This window comes from Lycorma delicatula, chromosome 9 (assembly GCF_047948215.1).
Source record: "Lycorma delicatula isolate Av1 chromosome 9, ASM4794821v1, whole genome shotgun sequence".
NCBI classification, from domain to species: Eukaryota; Metazoa; Arthropoda; class Insecta; order Hemiptera; family Fulgoridae; genus Lycorma; species Lycorma delicatula.
In genome coordinates, this window is record NC_134463.1 from 44981524 (window position 1) to 44994573 (window position 13050).

Sequence of the window (13050 nt, forward strand, 5' to 3'; positions counted from 1 at the left end):
TGTAGCTGATCATTTATTAGAATACAAACATAGTATTACTGATTAAAAAAATAATTAGACATTTTGTATAATGATAAAAAAATGAAATACTCAAAAAATATTATAAGAGGTATATCTATCTCTAAAGTAAAGACCTCTGGGAAATTTCTCCTTAAGATTGACGAAGCTGTGTCATTCATGGCCCCACTAGTAATGTACACACTGCATTGTTGTCTGTAAGTTGTCATGTCATAGTATCTTTGAGTATGTGTGAGCTATTATGTTATAAAATGAATAGGAAAATTGATGTTGCCACTGACTGTAAAATACATGGAGTCATACATTTTTTAAACCATGGCAGTTAGTAATTGTGTATGGTGATAATATAATGAATGAAAGAAATGTCCAAAAATGGTGTGAAAGGTTTAGAAGTAACAGAATTAATATGCATGATGAAAAACATTCGGGGGAAGCCTTCTATAATCACTGAGGACTTGTTGAAACACGTCGATGATGAAATCAGAAAAGATCACCACGCAATGATTTCCGACCTCGCCCTTCTTTTTCCTGATGTTTCAAAAGCTGCTTCTGGTTGCAACAAGGTTTAGGTTTCTGGTTTCTGTTTAGGTTTCAAAAAGGTTTGTGTACATTGTATGTTGCATGTCTTAACAAAATGTCGCAAAAAATCCAAATGGGATCTGCTTTGGAATTTTTGATGCGCTATACAGAAAAGGTGATGAGTTCCTTAATTCAACTGTTACCAGCAATGAAACATGGATTTCGTACTGCACACCAGAGAGAAAACGGTAGTCAAGTGAATGGCATCAACCTCAATTACCAACCAGGACAACAAAGGTCAAGCCACAGACATTTGGATGCAAACTGATGGCTCAGTCTTTTGAGATCAATTTGGCATATTGCTGATTGAATTCAAGCCACGTGAAACAACTATAAATGCAGAAGCAGATCTCTACATTAAGTTAAGGCGCAACATTCAAAATTGGCAATGTGGGTGGCTGACAGACAGCATTGTCCTGCTGTACGATAATGCACGTCCACATGTTATGGGTCAGACATGTGATTTACTGAAAACATTTGGATGGGACATTTACAATCAACCACCATATAGTTCAAACTTAGTTCCTTCTGATTATCATTTTGTGGAGAAATTGAAAGAATTTTTGAGTGGTAAGTAAATCGTGGGAAACGATGGACTTGAAAATGCTGTTAATCAATGGCTAACTGGACTGGCAGCAGAAGAATACAAAGATGGTATACTAAAGCTCATGTATTGCTATGATAAATGTCTTAATTCATGTGGCAATTATATAGAGAAGTAGTATGTAGTTTAAGAGAAATAAAAAATATTTATAAAGTTTTCAAATAAATTTTTTTATAATGAAACTGTCTACTTTAGAAAACCTCTTATATTTACAAATATAAACAAAAGCATAAAAGGATGAACTACCTGATTATATTCTAAGATAATTATTTAATTAAAAACATAATGAAATTACAATTTAATAGTTTAAAAAAACAAAGGAAAATACAACGTTTTAAAGATTGCATCATTCCAGTATTGGATAGCAAAATTTGTGTATGCATTCATAATACTTCAAAATGTCAAAACAAAGAACAATCTAAAATAAAATAAAAATATGAAATTTTTTTAAAAGAACTATATTGTAATGTAATTATAGAATTCAACACCAACTGAAGATGCAGGATGCTGCAAAAATTTATTCTTGGATATTAATAGTTTAACTGTGTATTTTACATCTCATATAAGTTCAAATTTAGGGTTTTTATTATCATTATATAGGTTTTGAGATTCTCAAATACCCTTGGGAGTCTCAAAGCCTCTACAATCTCCAAAGATGATTTGCAAGATAAAACTTTGATGTGGTATCTAGTTACTATCTAAACTTTCTGTCTTGAAATATTTTTATATTTGTAAATCATTCTTTTCAACTATCAATTGATATCTGTTTGTATGACCCTTCTGAATGTTATAATAAATTAAATGTTGGTAGGTTGTTTGTGGGAAAAAAATTAGCAATAATTTATTCAACTGTATCCTAACTGTATGTTCTAAAAATTATACTCACTTTACTGCATTTTCATTATTTTAATAGAAACAATTTTTACAGGAATAAAGGAAAATTGTTGGTTTTAATTAATTCATTACTGAGTGGTTTAAATTACTGATGGTGGACTTCCTTGAAGAAGGAATTAAGCTAGTGAACTGCTACAAAAAAATGTGTTGAAGTTTAAGGCAGCTATATTTAAAAATAGTATATAAATGTAATTTTTATGGGTAAGTAATAAAGTTTGTTATTTTTCAGTTTCTGTTTTTATTTTAAAATGGACCTTGTACTAATAACATTTGTACTTTAAATCACACCTTGTACTAATAAAAAAAAAAAAAAACATAAAAAAGCCTTGAATTTTTGCATCTTGCTAAATCTTACATAAATATGTGCTCAAATAATTTTTATTAATACCTTCTGAATTGTAAATTATTTTATTGTTATTTTTTATAATTAGTATTTTCATGTATTTACCTTATCATTACTTTATTTTTATTTAAATAATTAATATCACCTGTAAATAATCTTACAATAATTATGCACTCTGTGACGCTACTCTTACCACAGTTTTATTACTGTTTCCTTTAAACCTCTCCAGGAAAATGCTGGAACAGTTTCTTTTTTTATCTGCATATTTACCTATTTCTGACTTAACCTATATAATTCATCAATCAGAATAAAACATTTATTTACCTCAAATTTGAAAAAAAATTGATAATGTACTTTGCTGATGACATACTACTATTTCTCACATGGTGAAGCAGAAATCACACCGCACTGTAAAAGTGCTGCATGAAAAAACTGAGCAATTTGAATTTCAAACAATTAGTAGAAGAAAGATATTAAGAAATAATCTAAAAGTTATAAATCCAATTAAATTTTAACGTATGTATGCTCAATAACTGAAACTTATAATAACAGGAATGAAAATAACACTAAATATAAATGTTCATTTTGAATAAATATAAAAGAAAAAAATAGTAAAGTGTAAAAATAGAAAAAAAGGTACAAAAATTGTAAAAATGTGGTTTTGTAACTGGTAAAAAGAATTGCACCAGTTGCAAAACCTAAAAACATAAATCAAAACATACATTTCATGTATATTGTGAATAATGCCAACATAAAATAATACATTAAGCTGAGTGCCTGGTAGAACTTCAAAACTTTCACCAAAAATGCTAGTCATTTTATGTTCTAAAAAAAAATTCTGGTCATTCATTTTGCAGTTGAAAATGTTTACAACAAAAATTATATTTGATCTATCTGTTACGAAGTTAATACATTTTTAATACACCCTTAAAACATGTTGCAGTGAAAATTTATCAAAAAAGTAATTTATTTGGGAAAAAATTCATTTTACTCTATTCATTTTACTCTCTAAACTTTATTTATTATTTCTTTTTTTTTTGTTAAATTTCACTGCCTTCCAAAAAAAATTCTGATAATCTACATCTGTACATCAATAAAAACCACATGACTTTTGTATATAAACAACAATAATCAGTCCTTAATATAATAAATTAATTTTTTTTTAATATTTACATAATTTCAGTAATTATTGTGTTCAAATATGTTGGATTTAAAATATTAAGTGCTAGCCTCAGCGAAGTAAAATTAAAAGGAAAACTAAAAAATAAGGTCTTTTTTTAATGATATAAAAAAATATATATGCTCGTGAATAAGCCAGTTATTTACATGCATACATACTTTCTTTCTTTTTTTTTTAGTAAATATTTTCAGGGTACAACCATTTTGTATCTTGCATATTGAATAGTATTTTTATTTTATTTACAAATTTTATGCTAATTGCATTGTAGACAAGCAATTTTTCTGTCTTCTCAATAATGACCTTTATTTTGTTTCAGTGTTGATATTAAAAAAAAAAAATCACTTGACTTACAACACACTGACAAAAATAAACTTTAGATAAAATGATTATTTTTTTTTTTAAATTTTTTATGTAAAATAATAAAAAATGGAAGCAAGGTGAAAAACTATTATTCTTGTCATCCAGTAATACTGATGTTAAGACTTTATTTTTTAACTTCAGCAAGTCTTCAATATCAATAATTGAGAATATGTGCATTTTTATAAATGAATGCCAACATAATAGAATGAATGCCTGTATAACCTGACTTGGCACTCAAAGGCTAAATATCATGATAACAGGAAGGATAAGAAAACGGGAAAAAGATAGAAATACAAGAGATTATGGTACTTGTGCATTAACCGGAAGGCATATTTTTCTTTAACATATATAATAGCTATTATATACACATAAAATAGCTATTATTTTACATATGCAGCTATAATATATTATCTTTAAGTGTATTATTATAACACATTTTTCTTGTGCAGGCTGTTATCAAAGTTACTTTATTTCTTGTTATCTGCTGGACTAAAATAACTCTACTATAAGCAGTAATTACTAAATTTATTATTTAAATAATCAAAACATTATTATTAATTAGTTGAGATTAGCGAGCGTAGATTTTGTTTGGTTAGATTATGTTGACTCCATGTACTGTCGAATCGTATGTACATCAACAAAACCATGTGCTTTGCTCGCAAACCCGTCTGATTACTTTAAATATTCTAATGGGTTTCTGTGCCTATTTTAGATAAATAAAAAACACATAAGAAAATTATGTAAAATAATATTGCTGCCAGTTAATGCACAAGTACAGAGATTACTCATAACTCACAATCGTAATATATTACTAGAATTTACTAGATACCACAAGTAAAAAGAAAAAGTATACATATAAAAACGAATGTTAATTTTTGGTTATTTTGACAGGATAGAATTGAAAGTAAAAAAAGAATAATCTTAAAATTATTAAAAAAATATTTGGTACGTTTCAATAACCTGATATAAACATTCATTTGTGAAATCACATGAGTACATTAATAAATAATTTTAAATCCTTAAAGCAATCTTATTGATCTGACTGGCCTATATAATGTAATTCATATTTTACAAATAGAATTTTTGTCTTAAAAATATATTTACTGAGAATAATAATTAATTAAATGTTATAATTTACTATCATGTATTTCACCAGGATCCTCTAAAGCCTTCTTTCTTTCTTGAACAGCATTTAATAATTTTCTTCGTGGTCCCATGGGTATTCCGAGAGTGATCATATCTTCATCGCTTAACATTAACAATGCTTCGAGATCAATTCTTTGCGCTATAAATTGAGGTGTATATTCACTAACACCTGCTGCAACTAAAAATCTTTGTAAGGGTGACCACGGTGATGATATGCTGTTTACACCAACATTTTCTTCTGCAATTTATAAAGAACATATTTTTACAGGTGATATTCAACTAATAAATGTTAATGTTATAAGAAAACTGGTAACAGTTCAACTATGACAATATGTTAAGTGTTTTATTTATTTAAACAAAATAATCAGATGTTAAAATTGATCTGAATCTTCAAAAACTGTCAGGGTATTAAAACAATTCACATGTACCTCAGTAAACAATTTGAGAACAAATTACATATCATTTTTATGATCAAAACAAATACGCTGTCTTGAAAACATCTGTGTTTAAATTTAAAAAACAAATTAAATAATACTCAAATTCTGATATAATAAAACAAATGCAGTTATAGAAAATAATAATGCTTTTCCTGACACCCAGTTTTTATAACGGCAAATAGTCTAACAAAGTAAGTTTGAATTGTTGTAACTTTGTAACTTCTTTATTTATATATTACAATTAAAACTTTATAATAATCTGGATAGTATAAAATATGGGTCTCTGTTAAATATTCAATTTTCCTAGTATAATATAATTTATACACAGTTAACAACATCAAAATGAAAATTGAAAGTCTAATGTATTATCTTGTCAGTTAAAAAATCACTTTTGTTGAGTAAAAATACTGGGCAGACAGTGAATGAAATAAATGCATAGTAAACTAATGGATTATAGTAGATCTGATGAGAGTAAAATAATTATAATATATGCTTTGTACTTAATCTAGTGATTATGTTTCAATGTTTAATTGAAACTGATACCAGTTTTTAAAATATTTTCAGTTGAACATGTTTATATGCAAGAGATTAAAATGATCTACTAGTACTAATTGGTATATTAGGAGGAATTAATAAAGAAACACCAACATTTTCTCATGTAATTATAAGAATAATTTTATTTTACCTTCTTAGAAAAAAAAATTTTTCAAAAGGGTATAAAAAAATTATTTTATTTCAAATTCTAATTTTGATCTGATGATCTATTCTTTCATTATAGGGGCATATTTGATTTTCATAATGTTTTAAAGACAAAACTGGAAGTTCTACAAACTTTAGCAATGAACATTTAAATGTGCAAGTCATAGTTTTGGTTTGATATGCTCAATTCCCTCCAGAACGTACATTACAGAAACTGTGCACTTCATACTATATATGTGAACAGTGCACACAGTTTATATCAATCAATATCATAGGAAAAGGATAAAACAACAGTGAATGTGGGAACATCCAATTTTTAAAAGAAAGTACAACTAGAGGTCAGTTTTATAAATTAAAATAACTTATTCTCCCAAATAAGAAAAAGTGAAAAATTTTATAAATCTACTTTTATAATTTAGCTAATATAACATTATAAAAAATAATATTAAAAAAAAATAAACCAGCCTAAATCTGCTGTCTTACAAAACACCTACAATAATGCAACCATGACTTTCTTCTTTTCCTGTTTAGTCTCCGATAATACTTCAGAAGATGAATGAGGATATGTATGAGTGTAAATGAAGTGTAGTCTTGTACAGTCATTCCTAAGATGTGTAGTTAATTGAAACCCAACCACCAAGAACACTGGTATCCACGATCTAGTATTCAAATCTATTCAACTCTCGACTTCCAAATCAGCTGATTTGGGAAGATGCGTTAACCACTAGACCAACCCGGTGGGTTAATGCAACCATGACTGGTTGGAAATACTGGTACTGACTTGACAGTCATCTTCATTTAGAGTATCGTCCAATGCAAATTTATATTATGTTAATTATAATTACTTCTGCATTTATAATAGTTTAAAAAAAAGACTGTATATGATTAATAAGCTATACAGGATCACATAGTTACTGGCGCTTGGGGAACTCATTCTACTACCGAAAATAATGAAAAAAGTTCATATAAACATGGGTTCGTTAACACTCTGTTAGCGAGTTACAGCTGAGAAGATTTCACCTTGATTCCTGAAAAGTGAAATAAAACCATACAAAAATTCTAGGAACTCAAATTAAGATGCAAACTTGATGGTATCGTATGGTTTTTGACCTGAAAAATTAAAAAAATTGGTCCCAGAATTGTACCACCATTATTTTCTATGAAATTGGGTGTAATAAACAAAAAAAATTGAGTTGAAAAAACATTTTTTTCAGTTTGAAGTAATAACTTTGTTAAATGACTAATAATTGCATAAATTTTATCATATAAACTAGTAAAAAACTGCTGTAATAAAGTCTTCAAAAAAAAAATCAACTTATATTATTAAAAATATTAGCAGCATTGAGAATGTGAACAATCAGTTCACATTCTCAATGCATGTGTACTTTTTACTTTAATAATGCAGGGTGATTCAAAGAAACGGGAAATTTTGAAAGTTGTGTTGGTAGCCGTGGGCGATTGGTATCACTTGATAAGTGGCACCAGCCTCTCTAACCTAACCTCTCATTTAGTTGTCATGGATCCTTGGAGTGGTGCGCAACGTGCATTTGCTATCAAAGCGTTTTACAAAAAACAATGATAGTGTGGAGGGAGGCGTAGAGAATTTCACCGTCATTTTAATCTGGGACGGCACGACCGTGTTCCATCAGCACATGCAATTAAAACATGGATATCTAATTTTTAGGAAACTGGTTCGGCGATGAAAAAGAAACCTCCAGGCCATGAGCGAACCGTCCGTACATCACAGAATGTTCAAGCTTTACAAGATGCTGTCACACGAAGTCCACATCGGTCAATCCGTTGTCTCTCAGCATCTTTACAATTGCATAGTTCAAGTGTTCGAAGAATGTTAGTGAAGGACTTGCAATACCATCCATAGAAGTTGCAGATCGTCCAGGAACTGAAACCGAACGATGCAGTTGTGCGAGCACAATTCTGTAATGTAATGCTTCAGAAGATATGTGATAAAGAGTTTGTTCACGAACTGTGGATGTCAGACGAAGCGCATTTCCACCTCAGTGGATTTGTTAACAAGCAAAATTTCAGATACTGGGCACAAGAAAATCCTACGCAGCTACACCAGCGTCCGTTGCACAGCCAGAAAGTGACCATGTGGTATGCTATGTCATCTTACGGTGTTATAGGCCCTTATTTTTTTGACGATGACAACGGTATTGCGATTACAGTGACGTCGGCTCGTTACGTAGCCATGCTTGAAACCTTTGTTGTGAAACAACAAAAGAGATTTCCACCAATTCTTAACACACCTGGTTTCAACAAGACGGAGCAACGTCACATACTGCACGAATATCGATGGCAGCTGTACGTCGATTGTTTGGACAACGTGTCATTTCACAAAATGGTGACATTAGATGGCCTCCCAGATCGCCTGATCTCTCAGCTTGCGATTACTTTTTGTGGGGTCATCTAAAAAGCAAAGTGTTCCACAGTAGACCTCTACAACTGAAGAACTGAAGGCAAAGATCCGAGAAGCAACTGCAGAAATTACAGTTGAGATGATACGTCAAACCATGAACAATTTAACGAAGAGACTTCATGAGTGTTTACGTAGAAGAGGAGTCACCTGGAAGATGTCTACTTTAAAAAATAAACTAAAATGTATGTATCCTAAAATGGCAACATTTGTAAAAATGGCAACATTACATGAAATAAAATTCATTTTCTAAAAAAAATTTTCATTAACGTTATTTAATTTTTTTAATTTCCCGTTACTTTGAATCACTCTGTATTTTTAAAGCTTATGTTATTAAAAATATTACATCAATTTTCTTTTTTATTCGATCTCTCAGGTCAAAAAACACAAGATTCTATCGACTACTTTTTAAATAAAAAATTTCCGTATGACCTCATTTTACCAGGGGAAATAGAATCAGGGTGAAATTTTTCGCTAGCCGAAACTCAATAACAAAGCAGTTTTGGACATAAGCTTATATCAACTTTATTCCTTATTTCAAAATCTAGAAACAGTTCCCAAATTATTTCCCTTTCTTTCTGAATTACTATATATTTAAATTTATTATTCTTTACAGAGATACTGAGAATTCCAAAATAAATCATTCAATTGCTAAGAATTTTTTAATCCTTTTTATTTTTAAATGTATCTATATTACAGCAAAATATACACAAATGCTTACCATCACTGCTACCAATATCTTCATGGTCCCATGGAATATCAGCTTGGTTTCTTTTTGCTAGACTTCCAGCACTGCCTATACTGCTGTCCTCACCCTCTCTTATTGTGACTGCCTCTGTTCCTACTTTAACATCTTTATCATTAACGTTGTCTGAACGAGGTATATTGTTCAGTGTACCCATCATAGTATTCCTGTACAAAATAATGCAAAGTTTGTTTTTCTATCTTTTAAATTTTTGTTATATGGACATTCAATCCTGTCCATCCTAGCTCATCATTTTCAGGAAGTACTTGTATCTGAATAGAGAAATTGTACTTTTATTAATTATTAATTGAGCTTTATCACAAAGAAAAAAGAAATGTGTTTTTAAGGTTTAGTAATTTCTTATTCTTTAATCTAAGCTGATATTTTGAATAAGCGTAGTCTTATGCTATCATATTTCTATGTAAATTTTTATGACTTATTTACTTTTTTTGGAATTTAAAATTTTTTAATATTTTTATAACATACAAATATGTAATAATATGTGTACATGTAGCAGCAGTCTCACAAAATTTATATAATAAAAAATTAACTTGCTTGTAAGTGTAGAGCTATGTAAAAAAAAAATCTTAATAAAAATATTATTAAAAAGAGAAATAATTTTTGTTACTTATGAAAACCAATAAATTAGTTTGAAAATATGGACAAAAATAGGGAGATAATATTTTTAAAGTCAGAGTAAACTTTGACAATATTCATTAATTATTAATATTACTATAATCCAATTTTTAACCTGGGCATTTTGTTAATTAAAGAACAAATATCCAGAAAATAAATAAATGTGACACTTAAACACCTATTTCAAGTGGTTTCAAAACCAATAAATTAGTTTGAAAATATGGACAAAAATAGGGAGATAATATTTTTAAAGTCAGAGTAAACTTTGACAATATTCATTAATTATTAATATTACTATAATCCAATTTTTAACCTGGGCATTTTGTAAATTAAAGAACAAATATCCAGAAAATAAATAAATATGACACTTAAACACCTATTTCAAGTGTGTGTTTTGATTTCAATATTTTTCTGAAATGTCTTGATTAAAATATTTTCTGAAATAATTAAGTACTGACTTACTACTGCATCTGTTATATTTAGCAAAAAAAAAAGAAAAGTTAAATGATTACAATCTAATCCAAGAAAATAAATAATACCTTTGTCGAAATGCAACACTTCCAAAGCCTGGTCTATCAAATATACTTGACTGTTCCTGTAAACTACTGCCACCTACATTCAGATAATCTGGTTGCGATATTGAACGAAGGAGCTCACCATTAGTGTCAAATACATCTGATAAGCGACCTCTTTTGCCTGCACCTATACAAAAATATATTGTTTTTAGTTTCTTTTAATAAAATTTATTAGCAAGATAAAACTGAATTTTTTTCTTAAGATTTTATAAGTATATACACTAACATTCTCTTAATATAATTTTCTAAGGAACAACAAAAATTGTTATCTAAAACAGGCAAGTGTATTAGCTGGAAATAAAAGTAGAAACATTAAAAAGATATGCACATTTAGAAATGAATGTATCAAAGCTAAACTACTGTAAAACAAAAGTACAGTAATTACTGCAGCCAATTGTGCAATTGTAGCTAATATAGTGGGTAAAAAAAGAATATCAGGGTTTTCAATTTTTATAACATCTCTTGGATGAGGTGTACAGTGTTGATTTATGGCTAGAATGAAAGAGAAAAAAGGATAGTTTTAGTTGTGTGGATGGCTGCTGTTTGATGATTACCTGCCTTTCTGTTTGGCAGTGCCACTAGCAAAGATGGCAACAATTGAATTGGAAAGCTTTCTGCAATTTGCTAAATGTGAATTTATAGTTGTAATTCAATGTGTGTTCCATACAATATTTATTTGCGATCCTCTAATGGTCAGTAACGTTTGTCGATGGCACAATTGGATTGAAATAATTGGATGTTTGCGTAAAGAGAAGAGTACTGGAAGTCCGAGGATGTTTGAAGAAATTATTGAACTTGTCAGAGTGTCTTTCCTGTGTTGTCCTAAAAAATCAGTTATAAAGGCCTGACATGAACTAGCAATACCAATATGGAATGTTTTAAGGATGCTTACATGTTCTCATACCAATATTTATAGCTGTTACAGGCTTTGAAGTTTAAAATTTTATAGCATGAGGTTGACAACTTTCTAGATCATATTTGTGTTTAGTGATAGTCAATATTTCATTTTAGTGGAAAAGTTAATGCAAATAATGTACATATCTGGAAGTAAGAAAATTTCCATGAACTAACTCTTACAATATGATAGAAACCAAGTAAAATTCTTTGTCCATTTTGCAATTGAGGACACAGCTACGTATACAGTATATACAAATAACCAACTTCTGTTATGCTTGCTGAAGTAAAAAGGAACAACCCATTAACTTGCCATTGGGATATTACTCAGAAAACATTTAATTTTGCAAAATTCCCCAAAATTAAATGTTTTGTGGGAACGAACATGCATGTAAAAAGTGTACAAACATGAGCAATTTTCAGGTTCCAACTGGATGTGTATGTACTCCTAATTTGGTCAGCTTGCATACTATTTATTGTAAGAGCATCATTCACTGAATGATGCTCTCACAATGTATCATGCATTGTACACAATGTATCAATCATACAATTGTATCACAATTGTATCTCAAATGTATCATGCATATGATATATTTGAACACTCATGGTCTCAGCAATATAAAAGAGGTCCAAGAGACTGCAGAACATCAGTTTAGTTTCAAATGCGAAACGTGCATCTGGTGCTTTTATTTAAGTTTTTAAAAGCGTAGTTTTATTGAAAATAATAATAATTGAAGTTTCAGTTTTTTAATGTGTGGTCAAATGGTGTTACTGTTTTTTTCCTCTTTCAATTAGATTCGTATGCAAAATGGATAAATTTGTGAAAAAACAAAATGAGCCATCTACTTCCAGTGAATTGATTGGTAAAAAGACAAAATTCTACCATGACATTTAAATTATGGTTTTTACATCATTGGATGGAAATCTGCAGTATGTTGCTTGCTTACAACTCAGATTATAAAAGTAAACCAATGGATTTTTTCAAAAGAAAATCACATACATTGAGAAATGAACAGCTTCTGTTTGTAAATCAAGCCATATTGATAAACGCACCCTTGATGCATCTTGTCTTGTAACATTAAGAGTAATTAAGATATCCTAACTCCAAACAATTGCAGAAAACCCCATATTGCCTGTTGCAATTGATATGGTCAGTGTTTTAACAGGTACGGAAGAAACAAAAAAATTGAAAAAAAATTCCGCTTTTTAATATAATATCAACATGAATTGATGACATATGGGCAGATTTCTGTGATCAGATAATTCAGCCAGTGAGTTCAAGGGAATTTTTTAGTATTCAATTTGTTGAATCAACAGATGTGGCAAACATTTCTCAGTTCTTCTATTTTGAGATATGAATGTTATAGGAACAGATAAATCAAAGAAAATATGTTGTTTTGCAAATCAATACCTGATCATGCAAAAGGGCAATGACTATATCAAGTTTTTATGAAGCCACTAAAAAGTATAACATAGATTGGACAAAATGTATTGCAGTATGTAGTG

General features: G+C 29.4%; 1 protein-coding gene across 2 annotated transcripts in view; it reads right to left on the minus strand.

Moving 5' to 3' along the window:
- Positions 1-4779: 4779 nt before the first annotated feature.
- Positions 4780-13050, minus strand: part of Sans (SAM_USH1G_HARP domain-containing protein Sans) — a 35582-nt gene continuing 27311 nt past the window's right edge. For both annotated transcript variants that reach the window (XM_075375624.1, XM_075375622.1), the window contains exons 8-10: positions 10615-10777; positions 9416-9606; positions 4780-5362 (exon numbers count right to left, since the gene is read on the minus strand). In XM_075375624.1, coding sequence (XP_075231739.1) covers positions 5106-5362; positions 9416-9606; positions 10615-10777 — 611 coding nt within the window. In that variant the 3' untranslated portion in view covers positions 4780-5105. The remainder of the gene's footprint in view (positions 5363-9415; positions 9607-10614; positions 10778-13050) is intronic.